The 21355-nt window shown below is 48.2% G+C and overlaps 9 protein-coding genes across 9 annotated transcripts; 4 read left to right on the forward strand and 5 right to left on the reverse strand.

Moving 5' to 3' along the window:
• Nucleotides 1–574: 574 nt before the first annotated feature.
• IAQ61_003316 (uncharacterized protein) lies at nt 575–2830 on the reverse strand (the record flags this gene model as incomplete). The annotated part of the gene is made up of 1 exon (XM_003844918.1): nt 575–2830. One exon carries the CDS (start codon nt 2828–2830, stop codon nt 575–577), a length of 2256 nt encoding a protein of 751 aa, XP_003844966.1.
• A 3540-nt stretch (nt 2831–6370) lies between these two features.
• Nucleotides 6371–8287, reverse strand: IAQ61_003317 (uncharacterized protein; the record flags this gene model as incomplete). The annotated part of the gene is made up of 7 exons (XM_066095934.1): nt 6371–6675; nt 6986–7022; nt 7083–7138; nt 7190–7382; nt 7550–7609; nt 8052–8107; nt 8149–8287. Coding segments are annotated over 7 exons (846 nt in total), but the record flags the coding sequence as incomplete, so codon positions are not given.
• A 1848-nt stretch (nt 8288–10135) lies between these two features.
• On the reverse strand, nt 10136–11734 carry IAQ61_003318 (uncharacterized protein; the record flags this gene model as incomplete). The annotated part of the gene is made up of 1 exon (XM_003844922.1): nt 10136–11734. The coding sequence occupies one exon, from the start codon at nt 11732–11734 to the stop codon at nt 10136–10138; it is 1599 nt and encodes a 532-aa protein (XP_003844970.1).
• Nucleotides 11735–11971: 237 nt separating this feature from the next.
• YAH1 (mitochondrial matrix iron-sulfur protein) lies at nt 11972–12987 on the forward strand. The gene is made up of 2 exons (XM_003844923.2): nt 11972–12445; nt 12506–12987. Exons 1-2 carry the CDS (start codon nt 12141–12143, stop codon nt 12846–12848), a joined length of 648 nt encoding a protein of 215 aa, XP_003844971.1. The 5' UTR covers nt 11972–12140; the 3' UTR covers nt 12849–12987.
• A 99-nt stretch (nt 12988–13086) lies between these two features.
• IAQ61_003320 (uncharacterized protein) lies at nt 13087–14136 on the reverse strand (the record flags this gene model as incomplete). The annotated part of the gene is made up of 1 exon (XM_003844924.2): nt 13087–14136. The coding sequence occupies one exon, from the start codon at nt 14134–14136 to the stop codon at nt 13087–13089; it is 1050 nt and encodes a 349-aa protein (XP_003844972.1).
• A 170-nt stretch (nt 14137–14306) lies between these two features.
• On the forward strand, nt 14307–16036 carry IAQ61_003321 (uncharacterized protein; the record flags this gene model as incomplete). The annotated part of the gene is made up of 2 exons (XM_003844925.2): nt 14307–14459; nt 14513–16036. The coding sequence occupies exons 1-2, from the start codon at nt 14382–14384 to the stop codon at nt 16034–16036; spliced, it is 1602 nt and encodes a 533-aa protein (XP_003844973.1). The 5' UTR covers nt 14307–14381.
• A 412-nt stretch (nt 16037–16448) lies between these two features.
• IAQ61_003322 (uncharacterized protein) lies at nt 16449–17468 on the forward strand (the record flags this gene model as incomplete). Its single annotated transcript, XM_003844926.2, has 1 exon — nt 16449–17468. The coding sequence occupies one exon, from the start codon at nt 16449–16451 to the stop codon at nt 17466–17468; it is 1020 nt and encodes a 339-aa protein (XP_003844974.2).
• A 328-nt stretch (nt 17469–17796) lies between these two features.
• Nucleotides 17797–19431, reverse strand: IAQ61_003323 (uncharacterized protein; the record flags this gene model as incomplete). Its single annotated transcript, XM_003844927.1, has 1 exon — nt 17797–19431. The coding sequence occupies one exon, from the start codon at nt 19429–19431 to the stop codon at nt 17797–17799; it is 1635 nt and encodes a 544-aa protein (XP_003844975.1).
• A 186-nt stretch (nt 19432–19617) lies between these two features.
• On the forward strand, nt 19618–21323 carry IAQ61_003324 (uncharacterized protein). Its single transcript, XM_003844928.2, has 2 exons — nt 19618–20627; nt 20679–21323. The coding sequence occupies exons 1-2, from the start codon at nt 20369–20371 to the stop codon at nt 21245–21247; spliced, it is 828 nt and encodes a 275-aa protein (XP_003844976.2). The 5' UTR covers nt 19618–20368; the 3' UTR covers nt 21248–21323.
• Nucleotides 21324–21355: the final 32 nt, after the last annotated feature.

The following is a 21355-nucleotide window of genomic DNA, read 5'->3' on the forward strand; positions in this document are numbered from 1 at the left end:
AATCTTCAATCTCACAGGTAAACCACGACGACGTAACGAAACAAAGATAATCTTGTAGATGCGACCACCAGTCGGTTGCCAATCAGGTATAGTATTGCTGAGCGAGTGATGGAACGGGGCAAGAAACTCTGTATTGAGAGTGAAACTAGAATTGGCTGGGGTAAAGTAGCTAATTGGCCTACTAGCTGCCAGGTAACGGGAATTCGTGGTAAAGGCACAGCGTTGAAACTGAGAGATGAAAATCTTGGCAGCGCACCTTGGCGAAGCCTTTGCTATGCATTGTCTCTGCCACATTGGTGTGGCGGAGCATTGGAGTTTACATAGTGAATACATTTCATCTGATAAGGTCGTTATAACTCATAGTAATCATACCATTTCGCGAAGAGTAACTATGTATTGGTCAGTCTTAGCGAGGCTCTACATCGATCCATGTCACAAGCAGATTGGCGGGGGTATATTGCACCGTAAATCTGAGCCGGTGGGATAGAGACTTACTGGTTTTCTTGCGTTATGGCGATGTCACAACTTCGGAAACCACGGGCTGATCCTGAGTAAGGTTGATGGCCCATGCCCCTCATCGAATGTTCACAGACTGTTCACCTTTTTCGTTCATGATGTGCTCATCTATGCAGACTCCAATGATCTTGTACTTATCGACAACATGATCGCGGGATATAAGAAGATTGCCCGCCCCTCCCGAGTCCACGTAGCCGTAGTCGCGCATTTGATCCAGTATACCATGTGTAAATTCTTCTTTGACCAGTGCTCTTCCAGTAGGCCAAGACTGAGTGGTAACGAGTGCTTTGCCGATTTTCGTGCGCCTGCAGCGAGAGGCAATGAGGCTATGTGCGTTGACATCGCCCCCGAAAGCTATGAGATTGAACGTCTTCCCGACATCGCCAATCTGTACCAATCCAAGCCCATCGTTCACGATAGGTCGATCATCTTCGTCTCCGTGTGCGGTTTGGTTACCTAAAGAACTTCCCTGGACAGCGGTAATGCCTTCAAATATAAATGCAAACGGAGCGATGATCGTACAACCGCAGTTCACACGAACTTCGCATATCAAATTCGCAGTGCTCTTGTTCCAGAGTCTGGATTCGCAGTTGGTAATAGCCGTCAGATGATAATTCACGGACATGTTGTGTGTTCGGAGAAACGCGAGCGATGGATTCTCCCAACCTGTTCCACTTACGCATCGGTCTTCCCATTTCGGAGGCTTTGCACTGGGGTCGCTAGGCCTCCAATACGGACGCAGGTTTTTGAGCAGCCTCTGTCTATAACTGACAATACCACCGCCCGGATCAATGAGACTTCCTAGTAAGGTTGCACACTGGACGAGAATCTTGCCTGTCTCGTCTTGGAGTACCTCTCGGGACTGGTCATTTGTCGGAATCGGCTCGCTTCCGAATAGTCTTTTCGTTTTGACCTTCTTGCCATAATTACATCCTCGCAATCTGAAATTGAACGCGGTATCAGTGCTTTCTTTCTGCTTGAGACTAATAGTCATGTATTTTCGTGGAGTCCCTTTGATGCCAACCATCGCAGGAGTTTTTGCCTGGCCATTACGCTTGAGCCTCCCGAGCTGTACGACACCTGCGAAGCAGTCGGTAGTCATTTGTCCGCTGTAGTTCTCAACAACTGGAATCCAATCCCACTCTCCTCGCTCTCTGCTGCTGATAGCCAGTTTGGTCCAAGCGAAATCCGTCTTGATCGACAGTTGCTTAAAGAAGTTGAACGATGTTTTCTCGATGTCGTAGTCAGACATGTCTCGTTCTATTTCTTCAGGAGTGAAAAGATCGCTGAATATACCAAGCAAGCCTTTGAAGATATCAGCCTTATTCTTGCACTCCCTGGGTGTCAAGGAGACAGCGGAGAATATGTTGCTGATGCCTTTATGGTTCTCGCGCCACCAGTGTGGACCACCGTTGATGATGTCAATTCGCGCGCAGCTGATTCCCTTGACCTGCAATAGCAAATCGTCAAGTATCAACTTATCTTCGATGATGCGGCCAAGAATAGCATTGATCGACTCTGTATTTAATGTCCTGGAATTCAAGATCCACTCAAACAGTTTGTACGCCTTATCCTTCGAATCGGTAGCGAGGTCCATCCAAGTCGCGAGCTCGCCGATCCGAGCTATTCTTTCATGATCAACCGCCCACATGAGCACATTCTTTCCAAGAATCATCTCTTGAAAAGTCCATACTCTCGTGAAGTATTTGTTGCAGAAAAGCGCTTGAACATGGCGGATGCAGGTTGAATAGCAGTTGAGCACACCTAGGTCGACTGCGGCAGATCGGACTATCGACTGCTGGACAGGAAATTTCCATGTGGCTGTTGCCCAGTTGTTTAAACGATTAATTGCGTTTGCTGACAGACTAGGAGCGTCTGCAGCCATAGCTGCCCCGCCCATGTGCAGTATGATATGGTCCAGGAACTTCAAGTCGTCGACGATTGCTTGTGGATCCCAAACCTCCGGTAGTTCGAGTAGTATGTGGCATGAGCGCGCCGTCTTGTAATATTGAAACATTTTGGCTATTTCCCGGGACTTTTCAACTTCGTCTTCTTGCTTGATACATATGCAATCCACCCATAGATATTGTACACCGGAAGCAACCATGAAGCTCTTGATATCATTCAGCTTCGATCTTTTTATTTGTACTTTCCAGTCAACACCGGGGATCTCGCAGTCGTATGCTTGTTCTTCTAAGTCGCCCCAGCAGTAAGACATGATATCATATTGTTCCACGTTTTCATATCGAGGGTCAATGACTGCAAAGCTGCCATTTAATTGTCGAAGCAGCCGCAAGGGTAAATAGTCAGTCATGGTAATATTGCCCAAGAATCGCGTAATGGTAGGGGAAGCGTGAAAGTTAAAACGAATGGCACGATTTGACTGTTGGCAAGAGCAAGACAGCGAGGCTCATATCTACCGGTGGCATCCCATTCAACTTCAGATTGCGTTCCCAGCCTCTTGGGCTGATAATGCAGGTGAGCGGTCATGATGTGAATGGACAGCGCTTGTGGGTCATGTAATACTGCGAGGTAGGGAATTTGGGTGCCAGATAGTCACTCTTGGTGTCATGGGTTAGCGAACAAGGGTTGGCGAGGACGTCGATCTGCAAGTTCTCGTAACGGTGAATACTATGTTAATTTTTGCCTGTATACCTAGGCAACAATCTCACGAAAAGGGCCGAGGAGGTGCCAAGACGCACCTGTAGGTAGGTTATGGTATGTGCAGAATGCAGGGTGCTAGATCATGCCACGAGGCTACGAGCAGATATTTTCAAAAGCCAATTAAGCAAAGACAAGGTAGTGCGACAGGAGAGAAGGGGGGCTGAAAGGATAGTTGCATATATGGAAGAGTTGTGGACATTGTGCACAAAGACTGTACAGCTTCACCCCCGGCTGGGTGCCCGATGTGAATTTCCGTATCTTTGACAGCTAAGTGGCTCGACCGCTGCCTACAGGCCACAGCACGGCTTTCTTAGTAAATAAAGCCTTACGGAGGTGACTTTCAAAAGTTCTTGCTGACAGGGGTGTCTATATTACCGCCGTGATACCACCAAAGCTTAGACTACTTGGTCGCGCCGCCCCTCCTTATACTTATTACTACCTTTAAGTCTAATAATCTCCTAGATATAAAACTATATACGCTCTATCTAAGCCTTTAACTATACTTTTATACCCTCTACTTAATTCTTAAGAACGCCCTTCCTAGTAGTTCTTAACTTAAGCTATTAGCGCTAATATAGGTAGTAGATTTACTACTAAAAGGTAACTTTAAAATTATAATAAGTATATAGGTATAGGGATTAGTATTAGGAGCTATAGTAGAGTAAAAATATTAAAAGATTAAGTATATAGACTATTACTACTACTATCTACAGCTTTAAAAATAAGTGTGTAGGCTAAGAAAGTCAGACTGATAGATTAGCCGCTAACAAATACGCTAGCAAGAACTTATGAAAGTCACCTCCGTATTTAGAACCATTTTAAAGATTGTCACTCTCCTCTCGACTCAGCCAAAAATTCACACGCTTGGCACTCGAGTAGGGGGTGAGGTTGTAGTTATTATGTATTAGATGCTGTATGATTTACATCCATTCCTTCCAAATCATACAATGTCTATGAAGGAGTAAATAAAAGCTAGAGCAACCGAATTTTGTACAAGCTGATTGGTAGTGGTTAGCAAAATAAGAGTAGATGAAGCGGCCCAACAGTACCTATGTAAACATGTCCAAGATTCTGGCCCTCGGGTGCTTCTGTAAGTATTTGAACTTGAATTCTGCCAAGAATGCTGTACCAGTATAGCATTAATAATAGCTATAAGAGGCACTCTGCAGGCTTCACCAGCTGTGACAGTGTTGGTGCCGAGGATAGGCACTTGGACGGGACCATATCGCATCAGTCCAGCATTGTGTAGCGGTTCGGTGCCAGTGGACTACTAATCACTAATTTCTCAACTTAGAAGTCTCTCATATATTTCTACAGTACTACAAAACAGAATCTGTCCTTTTCAATTTGTACTCGATCTATTTAAAACAAACAAAGAACAATGTGTAATTTTTGGAGGAATCTAATGGCGTCCTCGCGTACATTTTGAGTCCTATCTAACAGCCTGTTATGCAAATTTTCCAGGATTGCTCTACCATACTATGTTGCGCATGGGTATTTTAAAGGTGGCTCCTCGTGGGAACTGAATAGAGCAGTGCAGCTATTACATATAAGACTTGGCCTGTGAGAGATAGAACACAAACTTGCACAGACTCGCCAGGTCTTACAATAATGGGCCCAGAGGATACATCCTCATCGCCACGTCCGCCCCTGCCCACGAGCTTCCCTGCAATCTAGTACCAGAGTCATTCGGGTGCGAATGTCGTAAAGTTCGTCCTTATCCAGGACATCAGTTACCAAGTCCATGCTTATCTCGTACTAAGAAGGGTTGATAAACCCGGCACTGCAATTATGATAGGCCAGGCCCTTTTCCTCGGCTTTGTTGACTTCTGCAATATCCGACGATAAGGAGGGCCTAAATACAGTGTGTAATGTGATTATATTGTCCTATTCTAGGAGGATAGGAGCTATCTATAGGCAAGCACTACTAAGAGGCTAAGCCTAGTTACACGTAACCTAGGTGTGGAAATTTGGATCACTAAGCTCAGGAATGATTTGGGAAATGGATCATTGGATTGTATCTACTACGATAGGACTCATAAATAGAGCTTTAGCTACCCATACCAGAAGGTGTATAATCGGTAAACCTTCCTTACTAGAGCTCCTTTTTCTGTTGGGCACTTGGCAGTGAGCTGGCAGTGGATCAGATTACAGATCAGGTAGGGGTATGGATCAAGGATATTAAACAGGGATCAGGTCAGTTGATCGGATCAAGATGCTCCGTGATCCGATTGATATCCCTCCTGCAACACTAGGTATTTATAATATAGTATCTACCCCCTTGTATAAGGTAAATATCCTTATAAGAAAACCCGTAGATAGTAACTAGTCTAACTATAATAGCACTCTTAGACCATATATACTTAGATTCTTCCCTAGTAGTAGTAGTATACTTAGACCCCTCTATAATAGTAGTAGCTATAAACTTAAACTTCTTTATAGTAGTAGTAGTGTGACGTGACACGGGGTGAATGATTGAAAACGAGGCTTGGCCTGAAAGGGAAGGGTTAGAGGTATAAAGGAGTGAAGGATTGAAGGGTAGAACGAGACACCTCTCGATACTCCATTACATCTTATCAATGAAATTTCTTCTCCTGAATCCATCTTTCAAATCCAGTTGATTACCATGAGTTATCTACCACCGAGTCTTACTTCTCCTCCTCCTTCTCCTTGTTTGAATTGGTTACTCTCCCTAACGGTTTAGTAGTAGTAGTCTTAAGCCTCTTGAGATTATTATTATCCTTTAAATATAAATTTATAGTGGCTTAGATAGTTATTTATAAGGTAGTAGAATACTTAGTAGTAATAGTTTTATAGTAGATATCTATTAGTGCCTTAAAGGGTTTATATAAAATCGTCTTAATATAATATTTATTAATAGTAAAGGCTATATACACTATGGGATATTAAGTACAACTATTCTAGTATAGTATGTTAACTTATACAATATATTATCTTAAAGCTTACTATTTATAGAATAAATACTTAAAGTAGTTAAACTAGAAGCGTAGGCTTATAGTAATATTATATTTTAGTACTATAATTACTAGTAAGGGCTTAGCTTAGGTTCTAGTAACTACTATTTAAGGTTATTTTTAGAAGAATTCTTCTAGATATCTAGATGAGGTTCGCCTCAAGACCATCCTCGTAACAAGTGACTTTGTATCTGGTTGTTCCCGGCCGCGTACAGCTGCTTTCCATATAGTACCAGGCCTTTCCGGGTCTTTGGCCGGGTTTGTGCGTTGCGCAAAAGTGAACTGCCTCTTAGATCTCTCTTCTCAATGCTCCTGAGCGAAATATCTGTCGTAGAGGAATCGGCGCCTTCGTTGCGAGGATGGTGCTGATTATGCTCATGTCCTACAAATTCCGATACAAAGACTGGTGTATCCCTCGGTTCATGTGCGTTCTTGACGCTGGTATCGACGGAACTATCGAGAGCAACAGGGGATGAAGAGCAAAATGTAGTGATAAATACGAGGAGCGTACCAAGCTGTGCTAAAGGGGTTTGCATGGCTAACAAGAAGCAACCCAGAATGTATCTGAGAATAAGGATGTATCAGTGGTAGCGGAGTGTATTTGTTACACCCTGGCTGTAATGTTGTGCTATACCGTTAGTGCACATGTTCCTCACCCCTTATCCTACTGGACATAACCTCTACCTCTGTTTGTGTCTTTACCAATATATTGTAGATATTTTTCAGCTAGAAATACATAGAATCAAGCATAATCTTGCTAGATAACCAAAGTACCCGAGACTATGCTTTAATTGGAGAGAAGAGCAGCGGCAATTACCAACAATACTTACTAGTAGGGACATGGGCTCGATGTTCTCGTGCCGTTATCTGACAGTATCATATCTCACGAAATGATTTGTATCCGGGATGGTAGTAGGAACCATATACACTCGAAGCATCGCCAGTCTTGTGCATAGGTAGTCGCGACATAGATTCCAGTGTGTCTGTTACCATTCAAGGATTGCTTTAGCTGCTAGACCAGTGCCTAACCTTACCACCGTTTTCGGTTCGTATAAGATGAGAGGGATTAGGGATGAGATGGGTCCTAAAACGTTGGTTGATGGTGTGCATCCATTGGTGTGAGTCTGTCTCACCTGCCGTGCTAAGTTCCTTAGGGCGCTGGCGTGACCTGAGGGCGTGGGCCAGCGCCAACCAAGCAGGGTGCAACCTTGAACTTGTACACAGGTACTATATAAGTGTGGTTATAGTGAAGATGTCGTCCATCAGATCATCGCCCAAGGGCCAAGTGGGACGTGCTGGTACCTCTAGGTAAGCTAGGTACTAGTAGGTACCGGTACGGTATGGATATGCTGACTTCCCTAGTAACAACCAATGGTAAGTTAGTGCTGACATACCGGTACAATATATCTAAGGAACGCCAGAAATTCACACCATGCGCCGTCCTTGAACGAGTGCTACCAAACCGAGGTAGTATTATAACCATGTATACAACCATGATCCAAGAGTGCCATATGCAGCAGCATAAGCCTCCCCGTCTTTGAGCTTGGCCCCCTTAAGCTCTCAATCAACGTATTGGCAGAGCCTTAAGACCTTACGTTAGCTAACCGAAACCTCAATTAATTGCTTATGCAAACACGGTCCACGATTAGCGTTAGCAACGGCGCAGCAGTACCAGTAAAATGGCAAGAAATCGACACTTGCAACACTACTTTTTTGGGTACCTACTCCTACAGGCGCGCTACAAGATTTACCTACCTATGCCTCGGTTCCCGATAGGTACGTATATCGTTTGTAAGACGTAGTTTCATAACTCGGGAATACAGCACTATGTACCTATCTAACTTGTCCGCGCATCTTTTCCAAATGTATCTAAACCATATCGTATTGCAGCATTACCGTACAATCACGCAGAGACTGGATCTTGATCTCCCTCATTTCGTTGATCAGCCTGACTTCACTAGTGATAGTATCATTGTCGGTATGGATAAGGTACCTACACGGTTAAGAATCAGCCTTTTGCAGTTGAAGCGATCGCCGTGACGGCTGCCAGTTGCAGCTTTGGTTTGGACCTTCAGGAAGTATTTTCTGGCGAATGGTGCCATAATAATGAAGTCAATTGTGAGTAGCAATGTCTGTCATAACTCCAGGCAAATTACAATGGCAGCAAATCAGTAACTAGGTATATAAGCCTCTAAATTTCCAGGTAAAAGGCCCCTAGTACCATAACTATACAATCGCCAGACAAACCCAAGCTGCTATAATTCCTCAAAACACAAACTACACAATTACCCAGCAACATCAACCATTGTATTAGCAAGACACACGCCCAATTTAACATTCTCCCGCTTGCAGCAGACCGCGTCTACTCAAACCTCTACGATACACAACCCACTTCAGCATTACCAATTAGAAATACACAGAAAATTCTAAATCTCCAGAATCTTTTTTTACAAAACTACACGCAATAAACCTCTCCATAGGAAAACCATTCTCACCATCCCCACCCACTCACACTACGGTAAAAAATTGTTTACTGTAGAATGGTACGCTAGGGGTTTACTATATATGTGTAAACTAACCTTATATATACCTGTAAATAGGTTTAAAGTAGTAGTTTACTTTTATAGTAGGGGTTTAAATTAAGTATAAAAAGTAGTTTTATTTCTATTATATACTATAATACCTAACTAAGACTAAAAGGGGTAGAAAAGATTAGCTTTACGCTATATATATATATAATATAATAATAAGTTATAATATTTTTACTAATAGGAGGTAGTAATAATAGAGGTAGTAGTAATAGAGGTGGTAGAGGTGGTAATAATAGAGGTGGTGGAGGTAGTAGAGGTGGTAGAGGTGGTAATAATAGAGGTGGTGGAGGTAGTGGTGGTGATAGAGGTAGTGGAGGTGGTGATAATAGAGGTGGTGGAGGTAGTAGAGGTAGTAGAGGTAGTAGTAGTAATAGAGGTAGTAATAGAGGTAGTAAAGAAGATTAAAGAAAGGAGGGGTAAAATACTTAAATAGTAGGAAACTAGGTATTACTATATAATACTAGTAGATTAATAGAAGTAGAAATAAAAGTAGTTTACTTTTATAGAATACATAGTATAATAAACCCTATTTAGGTTTACTTCTTCTACCTAAACCACTTCTTAGTCTACTTTAGATAAATATGGCTACTGTAAACCAGTTTTGTACCGTAGTGTCACCCGTACGACCAAGAGCCTCTCTAAAAAGGCTAAGATATTGGTCCATATTCAAACACTCCAAAATATTCCCCCATAATCCAAAAAACGCCGCACATCCACTCATTTAAACACATTTGCTATCCCATGTACCATACCTCACCCAACATCCCCACCTACATGGACACAACAGCGTCGTCGCTATTCACCATTTAATACCCCATACCAGCACTATTACTAGCCCGAACACGAAAAGATCACACAGAGTGCTTAATACGTATAATAATAAGTACGCGGAGTTTCTAAACCCTTTTTCCATCAAACTGTATTGCTAGAGCGTAGCCACAGCATACAAAGTGTACAACAAAGTAACCATGGATCTCACTCTAGCCCTGTAACACTCAAAAGGATCACTGGACTCTTTTTTGGACTATTTTCCCCCCACAACATTACACCGCGCCAAGAACAGAGGGAGGTATGTGGATTAATCCCTGCTGTGTAGACGGGGACGCATGTATCCGATTTTAAATCGTGCCGTGATTGAACCTCGGCGTGGAAAGACAGAGCCTACGAAATGGAAGGAGCAAGTACGAAGAAGAAAGAGACAAGCGAGTTGCTACAACAAGACGATAAATCATGCATCATCATTCATTTCCAAAATAAAGAGAGAAGTATAATATATTTAACCACGCTTCATTGACATCATGTCAACATCCGCTAAACGCCAAAAAAAATCATGCTTCCTTTTCCACGTTTCGAACACAGTCCAACCCAAATCTTCCTCAGAACAAAAGTCTAAAACTCGCCTCCACCACCGCCGAGGGCAGAAGCGCCCCAGACACCCACCAGCCCCCAGACACCGACTCTCCATCCCCTCCAGAGCCCATGTACACCCTGGCCCTTCCTCGTCTTGATCGGTCGCGAGAAGCCAAGAGCCTTTGCACTGGCCGCCTTGGCGGCGTTGGGACCAATGACTGTGACACCCTCGTCACGGGCAATATACCACATGGTGCCTAGGATGCCCCTATAGGGGCCTGGCTGGACGATAGTAGCGAAACTCGTGTCGTCTTCCTGGGCATATTGGGGGAGGTCCTGTGAATGAGCATGTGGATGCGAAGGTAGCGTGTTGTAGGATTCTGCGACACGTTGGCTTTCCAAGTCCTGCAAGACGGCGACTTGGCCTCTCCGCAGGACGGTTTCGAGGGGAAGACGGACGAAGAGCTCGCCAATGGAAGAGGCGAAGGTGCCCATGGAGTAGGTTGTTGGTGTGAGAATGGGGTCTATGCTGAGCATGGAGCGAAGGAAGAGAGGGGTGGAGGTCGAGATCATGGTTGGTATGCATGCATGTAGCAGCGTTGCAGGGAGAAGAGATGGAGAGATCGTGAGAGTGGGGAGGAGTGAGAGACAGGGGTATATTGAGCGCGGTTGGGATGTTATGGGGGATATGATGAGACGAGTGCGGATCAAGTCCAAGGGAGCGAAGAGTATGGCGGCGATTGCTGTTGCGGCTACTGCAACGCCGAGGGACGTGATGGGACTAGGGCTGTCGAGTATGTCGAGGCCGCCGATTCCGCTTGCAGAGCCGAGAAGGCTCGGGTCTGGCACATTGAGGACGGCGGAAATGAGGCTGCGAAACCAGCCTTCGGTGGTTTTGAGGAGGAAGTTGTAGATGAAGGTGCTGTTGGTGGCTTTCCAGACGCCCCATGCGGATTCCTTCTGCCAAAGTTGGGCGATGACTTCGAGGAGGGCATCTGAGCGCTTGAGCTCGAGTTTCTTGACGGCCGAGGGTGGGGGGCGGGTAGGTGTCGAGGATGGCGAGCGACTTTGTACATTTTTTCTCCGTCTCTGTGGAGAATGTGAGGTTGAGGACGGGGCGGGCGAGTAGGGCGATGGCGGGGCTTCATTCAGTCGTGTTGAAGGGGCAGTTGACGTGAAGTAGCTGGGCGAATCCTCATCCGACTCTTCGTCCGAGGGAAAGTCAACAAACTTTCCACTCGCAAAGCTTTCTGGCCTGCTCTTGTGTCCCCACTCCTTGCCCTCTAATGGCAGTCCTTGTATTTGGCTGCTGGCTTCATGGACCTGCAATATCGTCTTTGCCACCTCGAACGGCTGAGCCAGCAGCACGCTCGTGTAGTTCCAGAGGGCGTGATCCAGCAATTTCTTCGCATGGCCGGCTACTGTAGGCGAGTCGTTGGGGAAGTAGGCATCGTAATCGAGATCTGACAAGATGTCGCGTGCCTGCGTGCCAAAACTGGGTTTGATTCTGCCTGAGCGTGGGGCCGGCAATGCTGGGGAAGCCGTCTGCTGGCTTTGTGGGACGTCTGGTGGCAGGCCAATCGAGGGTGGGATATAGTATGGTCGTAGAGGATTTGGGGCGTCACGTGAAGTCGCCATGATATCAACGCCTTTCCTTTATCTGGCGGTGGGGGGGTGTCAATGCGAGAAGGAGGGGGAGAGAGAAAAGAGTGAAATATCACAGTTGTTGTCGTTGTTGTCGTTGTTGTCGTCGTCGTCTTGCCCTAGTAGCAGGAACCCTGTTAGTTATCCGAGAAAGTGCTGGCGGTGATGATGCGCTGCGCTTTCGGCGGGCCCAGTCATTTGGTCTGTGCGCATCATTTGATAATTGTTTCTCGACGTCTCACAGGCGTCGGAATAATCGACAGGACGACTAGACGACGAACACTCTGCCTTTCCCGTCACTGCTGCACACCTGCTCTCTCGCGACTCGCTATCCTGCCTGCCTCCTTAATCCCTCTCACCGGGTACGTACCTTGGATCAAAGCAGCGAAAAGTCATCATCATGGCGGCGCCTCGCACGTGTCTGAAGGCACTGCGCATTTCACAAGAATGCGTGGCAGTGGCATCATCGAGAGGCGCATTACCGAGTCGCCGGGGATTTTCTTCGAGTCGGTCGAGCAATTGGGTGTCTGCGATGAGTCGAGATGCCAATAACAGGGAGAAGGGGGCCGCTGGAGTCATATCGCAACAAGCATCCAAGATTGTCACAGCAAGTAGTCCCTCATGGCTGCCGTCGCATCGGCGACCATTTTCCTCGACTCCGGTGGCCCACCACGGACATTTGGATCCGCCGAAACCTGGTGAGGAGTGAGTGCTCTCGCTCGTCGCAAGTCTGCAGAAGAATGGACGCAACGCTGACAAACACAGACGTCGCGTTACATTTATAGACAAAGACGGCCAATCCAACACCTTTGTGGTAGCCGATGGTGACAACTTGCTCGACATTGCCCTCGCCAACGACATCGAGATGGAGGGTGCTTGTGGCGGATCATGCGCCTGCTCGACATGTCACGTCATTGTCGAGGACGAAGCCATGTATGACAAGATGGACGAACCAGACGATGACGAAAACGACATGTTGGATCTTGCCTTTGGATTGACCGAGACTTCGAGGTTGGGATGCCAGGTCAAGATGACCAAAGAGCTGGATGGCTTGGTCGTTAGACTACCGAGCATGACGAGAAACTTGCAAGCCAGTGACTTCAAGTAGTGTTTCGAAGAGTCGAAGCGTCTGGGTATTGCAAAATAGGGCCTACTGGGATCTAGGTGGGAGACATCTCTTGTACATTTGAGGAATGCGATGAACCGGGCATGGGTAGCGCCTAGCACCAATTGTATGATACACGCATTATGGATCATGTATAGTATATGGTATCACGAAACTATCACATACTGACTCTTCTTTTATACGCCCGCAACGCCACACATGCATGCCTCACAAAGGATACTCAGGCCTCCATACTCCCTTCTTTCTGCGCCTTGCCTCCAGTGATCATGTCCAGGAATCCTTGTTTGCTCATCTCTTTCACCATTGTTTCTCTTGTGCCCATGCCCACATGGCCTCCCTCCTTGGCTTCGCGCTCTGCTTGTTCACCCTTGACCTGAGCCGCTCGCACTGCGTTGAAAAGTTTGATAACACCCTTTTGTGCAGTACGCCTCAGTTCCTTCTCCTTTGCCGACGTTGTCGCCGTGCTGATTATGGGGTCATTCAGGCCTAGCACGTCCTTGACGCGACCCTTGTCCTGCGCCGCTTTCCTCTCTGCCACAACCTGTCTCCGTGCCTTCTCTGTCAACTTGCTGTCCGCCAGTTCTCGATTGGCTGTCGCCGCGTCTTTTGATCGTGCAAGAATCGGCTCTGAGCGTTTTGTGGTAGTGAGCTTCGTGTTGAGAATCTTGGAGATGGACGTGGCAAAGGCTTCGGGATCGTTGCGTTTCTTCACTTTGCGGGCGGCGGCTGTCGAGGTTTCTGAGACAGACGACGCGTCCGAGTCCGAGTCGTTGATATCAAACTCGTCATCTTCGGGCTCAGAATCTTCGGTATCTGCATCCTCGTCATCGTCGCTTGGGAGGGGTGCTTCATGGTCGACGGGCGCAGTCTTCTTCAACACAGACTTGGCGGGTATTTGCGCCTTAAACTTGGGCTCTGGCTTCTTTGGTTGTTCGACCAATGCGGTGGCAGCCTCATCGTCGCCCGAAGCTGGGTCTTCGTTGAGTGGCGCTGCTGCTGCCGTCTTCTGTTGCTCGAATTTCGCTTTTTTCCGCAATTGTTGCTTAGACAGTTCCGTCTTTCCTGGAAGAGTCGCATTGACACCAGTCGGTTGAAACTCTTCCTCTGGCTCCTCGCTGCTGCCTCTTGCGGGCGCATCTCTGGCGCCACCCTCGTCCTCACTCGAACTGTGATAGAACTTTTGCTTCTTGACCTTCTTCTTCTCCTTCTTCGGGACTTTTCCCCGCAGTAGCTCTTCCGTCCGTCTTCTTTTGAGCGATGTGTTGACCATTGTAGTGTGTGGGTGGAAATAATTGTGTTGGTTATGTGCGACGTTGAACTACGGTTGTAGGCGCGAAAAAAAGTTGAGACGCGGTCGGCGGTTCAGTTCACCAATCGCCGACGCCGAGCATCTGCCCCCCACACTTGACACTACCACTACCACCACCCTTTACCTTTCCCCACCGACCACCATAGCGGATCATCACCACCGCCACTACCACCACTCCACACTGACGCAACCCCTCTACCGCCGCCATGGTGCTTCAAGATCTCGGACGGCGCATCAATGCCGCCGTCACTGACCTCACGAGGTCGCCCAACCTCGACGAGAAGGTGCGCATGTCCGCCAGCGAGACCTCACAGTAGCAGTGGCTAACATGCGCCAGGCCTTCGATGCTATGGTCAAGGAAATATCCAACGCCCTGGTCGAAGCCGACGTCAATGTCAAACTGGTTATGAACTTGCGACAGTCGATCAAACGCACCGTCGACTTCAAGCACCTTGCCCCCGGCGTCAACAAGAAGCGCCTCATCCAAAAGGCCGTCTACGACGAACTTGTGAAGCTAGTAGATCCGCACGCCGAACCATTCAAGCCGCGCAAAGGCAAAAGCAATGTCATCATGTTCGTGGGCCTGCAGGGTGCGGGAAAGACGACTACTTGTACAAAGTTGGCGCGCTGGTATCAGGCACGAGGCTTCAAGGCGTGTTTGGTCTGCGCGGATACCTTCCGTGCTGGTGCTTTCGATCAGTTGAAGCAGAACGCAACCAAGGCGAAGATTCCATACTACGGTAGCCACACCCAAACGGATCCAGTAGTGGTAGCTGGTGAAGGTGTGGAAAAGTTCAAGAAGGAGCGCTTCGAGATTATCATTGTAGATACATCGGGTCGTCACAGGCAAGAAAAAGATCTCTTCGACGAAATGGTGCAGATTCAGAATGCAGTGCAGCCAGATCAAACCATCATGGTTCTCGACGGAACCATTGGTCAAGCCGCCGAGTCGCAGGCACGTGCTTTCAAAGAGGCTGCGGACTTTGGAGCCATCGTCATCACCAAAACGGACGGTGCGGCAGCAGGAGGTGGAGCCATTTCCGCTGTCGCAGCAACACATACACCCATTGTCTTCATCGGTAATGGAGAACACCTACTTGATCTCGAACGCTTTGCACCGCAAGCCTTCGTATCGAAGCTGCTTGGAATGGGTGATGTACAGGGCTTGGTCGAGCACGTCCAGTCACTGAAGCTGGATCAAAAAGACACTATGAAACATATTACCCAGGGCATTTTCACCATCAAAGATCTCCGCGACCAACTATCGAACATCATGAAGATGGGACCCTTGTCGAAAATGGCCGGCATGATTCCCGGTCTAAGCAACATGATGGGTGGCATGGACGATGAAGAAGGCGGCTTAAAGCTTAAGCGGATGATCTACATTTGCGACAGCATGACAGAGAAAGAATTAGAATCTGATGGGAAGATGTTTGTCGACCAGCCAACACGTATGACGCGTGTAGCACGTGGCTCAGGCACATCAGTCCGTGAAGTTGAGGAACTGCTCACGCAACATCGCATGATGGCTGGCATGGCAAAGAAGATGAAGGGTGGTATGGCCAATATGCAGAAAGCTCAAGGTGCAATGGGTGGTGGCAACAAGCAACAACAAATGGCGGCCATGCAGAAGCGCTTGGCAAGTATGGGTGGCGCCAATGGCATGGGCGGTGGTGGCGGAGGTATGCCAGACATTGGTGCCATGATGAAGATGCTAGGTGGTGGAGGCGGCATGCCTGATATGTCTGCACTTGGAGGCATGGGTGGCATGGGTGGCATGGGTGGCATGGATATGGGCGCGATGATGAAGATGATGGGCGGCATGGGTGGTGGTACACCGCCACCAAAAGCACGACGGTAGTCTCGAACATACGTGAATTGGATTGGGACATTGGGTTTGTGCTTCTTCATGCATAGCCGCGGCGTTCTGGGAGAGAGGCCTGGATGTACTATTATGTCGTCTATGTAAAGACTTGTAGTTCCAACACATCCGCATTTGTCGGACCTGAGGAGACGTCAGAACGATAGTTGGAAGTCTAATCGATGATATGAGAGTAGCCTAGGTTAAGACATGCCGATAGGACACTCGCACAAGGTATCATCAAGCACGAGCAATTGACTGTCGGGCTTATCATAATCGCAGAGCCAGGATCTGTGATGTCTTTTTAAAGGGCGGCTGCGCCCTTGGTTGTCGCTGGCCCGGCGGAAATAAGGGCTACATCTGCCTTGTCCGTATCCCAAACTATACCGGTAATCAACCCCACAACGAGTTCATGAAGCATTCATTACTTCCAACCTCGCAAGAATCCCACGATCCAGAACAGCAAACCCCAACACCTATTCAGGCTATCCAGGGACAAGTTGAATCTCTCTTCTACCATCCCGATTCGACATTTTCACCAAACCTCATGGCCAACCACCAAGTCGTCATCGTAACCGGCTCGAATCGAGGCATAGGCAAAGGAATCGTCTCACTCCTTGCCCAGCAAAACTTCCCACAGCCCCTGATAATCTACGCCACCTCGCGGAGTGGCGCTGAATCCAACCCCCAACCCTCCAACCACAACCAAATCATCCACGCTCAACTCGACATCACCTCCACCACATCAATCGCCTCCCTCTTCGCCCTCCTCCACACCAACAACCATAACCCCTCCATCCTAATCAACAACGCCGCAATCTCAAACGACTACCGCGAGAACCCCCAATTCGCCGCAGAAACAATCTCCACAAACTATCTCGGCACGAGGAATATGTGTCTTGCTTTTCTCTCCCAACCAAACCTCGGACCTAATCCGCGCATCGTCAATTTATCGAGTGGCTATAATGCACTCAGCACCTACCCGCCACCCCTCCAAGCCCAATTCCGCTCCGCATCCTGCATCGCCGACGTCGACACACTATCGCAGTCCTACCTCTCCAGTCTGACCCCCGCCTCCCCGGCCCAAGAAACAGCACAGTGGGTCGCAACACGTAGTTACAAAGTCAGCAAAGCGCTCATCAACGCACTGACAATCGTCTTGGCAAATACATACCCGGACGTCCTGGTGAATTGCTGTTGCCCTGGGTGGGTGGATACGCAGATGGGGCGGCAGGGGACTGGGACGCCGCCGAAGACGGTGGAGGAGGGGGCGCGGACGGCGGTGCGGTGTGTGGTGGGGGATTTGGGGGAGAGTGGGGATGGGGATGGGGGGTTGGGGCGGGAGACGGAGAGGCTGAGTGGGATATTTTTTGAGAATGAGGGGATTATGAGTAAGGGGTGGGGGAGGGGGAAGGTGTGGTTGGATACGTAGGTTTGGCTTGTTGGAGGTAGAGCTAATTTTTTAGACATGTAAGCATTTTGGAAGAGCGATACCCTAGTTGCTCTGCAGTTCCCGTGGCAAAGTTTGTAGATGTCGCGATTTTTGTTGTCTGGGATGTATAGAAGATGGAGATTGTGGTTTGTTTTGTTCTTTGAATAGTTAGTGAGAATTTTGGAAGAAATGCTTCTACACTGCTCAGCTCCAGGGCCAGTCAAGCTTACAGTGTTCATCTCGATTTACTAGCAGTATTTACTCTCTGATTCTCGTCCTCTCCAGCCAGTCCGCTCGACACAACATATAGGACGCTATATATCTCTCTTCACGCCGAAAACACTCTTTGACCCGCAAACCACGTCTCCACCACCTTGGCCTGCAACAACTCGTCATCCTTCCACCGCATATCCACGATACAAAAGTCCGCAAGCATACCCACCTCCAAGCTGCCCATACGCTCCTCTGCGAAACAAGAAACAGCCGCGCCCTTGGTGACCGCACTCACAGCCTGCGTCAACTCTAAGCGAAAGTTCGCATTGACAGGCTCGTCACCAGCCTGCGGCTGTCGTGCTGACTTGCGGGTTGTCGCTACGTAGAGATTGGGAAGTGGTGCGTAGGGTGCAGTTGGAGTGTCGGAACCAATAGCCAAAGGCGCACCGTGGTCTGCGAATTCAGAGTACGCAAAGGCACGCTTGACGCGCTCGGGGCCAAGGAGTCTAGGCCACGCACGTAGTATCGCTGGATCGGAGTGGACGGGCTGGATACTAGCTGTGATGCCCAGTTGGCCGAGCCTCTTCGCATCTTCTGGCGCAGTGAGTTCGAGATGCTCGATGCGGTGTCGTTGGCCTGGTTTTCCGTACTTTTCCAGCACGTTGACGGCGTTGTGGGCTGCTTGGTCGCCAATGGCATGAAGGGCGCACTGTAGGCCGGCTTCGCATGTCTTTTTTACTACGGGGTCCAGCATCTCGGGTGTCCAGATTGGGCCTTCAAAGTGGCCATTTGAAGTGTAGGGCTCGGCCAGGGCAGCAGTACAAGCGTCAATGACTCCATCACAGATGATTTTGATACCAACGATTCTCAAGTCTGGACTGGTCTCGCTGTTGAATTTCCGGCTTAATTCAATAGCGCGGTCCACTTGCTGTAATCGATGTGCCTCCCCGTCTCCGGGAAGTATGCACCAGTGTGCAGCTATTCGAAGTGGAAGATGCCCTCCCTCATCGTTTTGTAGTGCAAGAATTGCTTCCCACGCATTCTCATCCATTGCCATATCGATACACCCCGTGCAGCCAGCCTCGTGATACGCCTTGATTGCAGATCTCAGTGCCGCCATCTTTTCCTCCACTGGAAGTACCTTGGCGAGATGCGGCCAGACAATCAACAAGACACAAGCCTCACTCAAGAGTCCTGATGCCTTGCCAGATGCATCGCGCTCAATGGTACCACCTGCGGGGTCTTTCATATCTTGGACTTTCATCTCTTCTAGCGCCGCGGTATTACACCAGCAGGAATGGATGTCCTTGGAGTCAATATATATTGGCCTTGGATCCAGATCATCTAGCATACTGGCTTTCGCCTCGCCATTAGTCATGCTATGCATCCAACCTTTGCATAGTATGCGCTGCTTGTCTGGATTCTCTTTCGCATACTTGGTAATGCGCGCTCGAATCTCCTCGAGATCTTTTGCGTGGTCCAAATCGACTTTATGCAGCGATTGGCCTAGCATGAGAAAATGCATGTGTGCATCAATGAAGCCCGGAAGGATAAATTTCCCATTCAGGTCTTGGGACGGAATCCCTGAGTTGAGGAGGGATGTAATCTCAGGCGCTTCGGCATGGCCGACAAAAGTGATTTTGCCATTCTGTATGACAAGTGAAGATTGGAAGTCTGCTTCTGCGGTGGATGTATCGCCTTGGAAGATGCGAGCATTGGTGAAGATAGTAGGAGCCGAGATCCGGGACATTGTTGTGGCTGTTTGATGTGAGGAGGGGTTGGTTGGTGGGGTTATCAGATGGAAGAACTGGCTTATCAGATGGAAGAACTGGCTTAAGTTATCAGATGGAAGTCAAAGCCGACGTCGGGCTTCATCAGTTTGACTAGCACCAATACGCCTTACACCGGACGACTGGCAATCCATAGCGTACGATAATCGCTATACCTTCCACACGAAATGCGTGGATTGGCCACAAGGGGATGGAAACATAACAGGAGTGCAGTTAATGCTCATTCCTAGCCTGGTGTACCGGTACTACCACACCACCTACAGGACCTGCGATAGATCATAGTAGGTACAGGCAGTTGGGTCGTCATCAATGCCACTGTCACATTTACTGATACGATCCATTTTCCACATTGGAAAAGAACCTATACTTTCCGATTAGAAGGCTACAAAGTTTAGGAACTTCCATCAGTCTATAATACTAGCACATTCCGGAGTAGCTTTGGAGAGCCGTGTACGGGTCGCCATCAGCATCCTGCTTACCTTGACAATCAGCCTGGAAGCGCATTGAACAAGACAATCAGCGCTAGTTACAAGTCAAGCTGGGTTGTTTCTGCGCACCTGAAGCCCCTTCTCATGGCGTGCCTTGCGTCACTACACAGTAGTCCATGGGCTCTACAACGCCTTCATCCACAAGCGTGAACGCCCGCACATAATAACGGGCCTTGCTCGCCATCCACATATCATATATCATTTATTACATCGAAGCCAAGGAACAAATAGAGCCATCAAAGCCAACGTTCATCGTCTCAGTGAAATGCCTTAGCCGCCAAGGCGTGACAGCTGTGGCTTCGTGCAACCCACGTTTCAAAATCGCAGTCGATACCCGACGTCAGCAAATTCGGCATACTGTCCAGCTGTGCTGACACAGAGTGTGCCACAAAAGCGCCCTCAGGCGCGGATGCTTCGTGGCCCGCAAAAGACTATATCTTGGTGTGAAATCCGAAGAGCTGTTGTTGGAAGGTTCATTTCACCAAGAATTATTTCAATTCAAAAATCAACCGGCATGTACTTCTCTAGATCGTTACTCGCAGCGGCTCTGATGGCTGCTGCGCAGGCGCAAACACCCCCAGGATTCGTTCCAGAGGTCAGCACAAAGTTAGAGGTCATGTTCAACTCGACCACGGTGGAAACACCAGGACAATTGCTTTCGAAAGCAGGTATGTCACCCAAAACCTTTCATCGCAAAATATTGTGCTAAGTTATTGTAGCTACAGCAAATCAACCACGCTTCGCATTATCAAGCGATCTCCTAGACTCAAGCGATACCTACATGCTTGTCATGCTGGATCTAGACCTCCCACCACTCAATGGCACCACAGAGCGACGAGTCCTCTTGCATGCCATGATTACAGATTTCAAAGCTACACAACAACAAGTCGCTGGATCAGCCGCACTCCTCGCATCAACGGCATCAGGCCCTGCATCCTACCTACCACCTGGCCCACCAGCGACAGATACCCAAGCACATCGCTACGTAGAATTGTTGTTTGAACAACCAGATGGCTTCAATGTCGAGGCATCTGTATTTGCAAATGTGCAGGACAGGCTCAACTTTGACATTGAGTCATTTGCCGCAGAGAATAACGTCGATGCGCCGATCGCTGCGAACTTTTTTACCGTGGATGGACGTGCATCTGCGGCTGCGTCTGGCACGCCTTCGAGTAGTGCAGGTTTTCCTAGAAATACCCTGCAGCCTTTCGAGGGCGCTGCTGGGAGAATGCTGTTACCGTGTGGGTGGGCGGCTTCGCTTGGAGCAGTTATGCTGTTGACAATGTAGATTCAGGCAATGAATGAAGTTCATGTATTTCCGGTTCTAGCACATAGGCTTATAGCAAATTCACGAATACGATAGACCCTGCATTCCAAGAATCTTGCCTGTTAGACC

This window comes from Plenodomus lingam, assembly GCF_022343315.1.
Source record: "Plenodomus lingam strain CAN1 chromosome Unknown contig_17, whole genome shotgun sequence".
Classification (NCBI taxonomy): domain Eukaryota; kingdom Fungi; phylum Ascomycota; class Dothideomycetes; order Pleosporales; family Leptosphaeriaceae; genus Plenodomus; species Plenodomus lingam.

Bases quoted from the DNA above. Each gene is read 5' to 3' on its own strand.
- YAH1 (XM_003844923.2), top strand. From the start codon at position 12,141: ATGGCGGCGCCTCGCACGTGTCTGAAGGCACTGCGCATTTCACAAGAA. The intron at 12,446-12,505 runs GTGAGTGCTCTC...TGACAAACACAG, and splicing joins CCGCCGAAACCTGGTGAGGA to ACGTCGCGTTACATTTATAG.
- IAQ61_003324 (XM_003844928.2), top strand. From the start codon at position 20,369: ATGCTTCGTGGCCCGCAAAAGACTATATCTTGGTGTGAAATCCGAAGA. The intron at 20,628-20,678 runs GTATGTCACCCA...AAGTTATTGTAG, and splicing joins ACAATTGCTTTCGAAAGCAG to CTACAGCAAATCAACCACGC.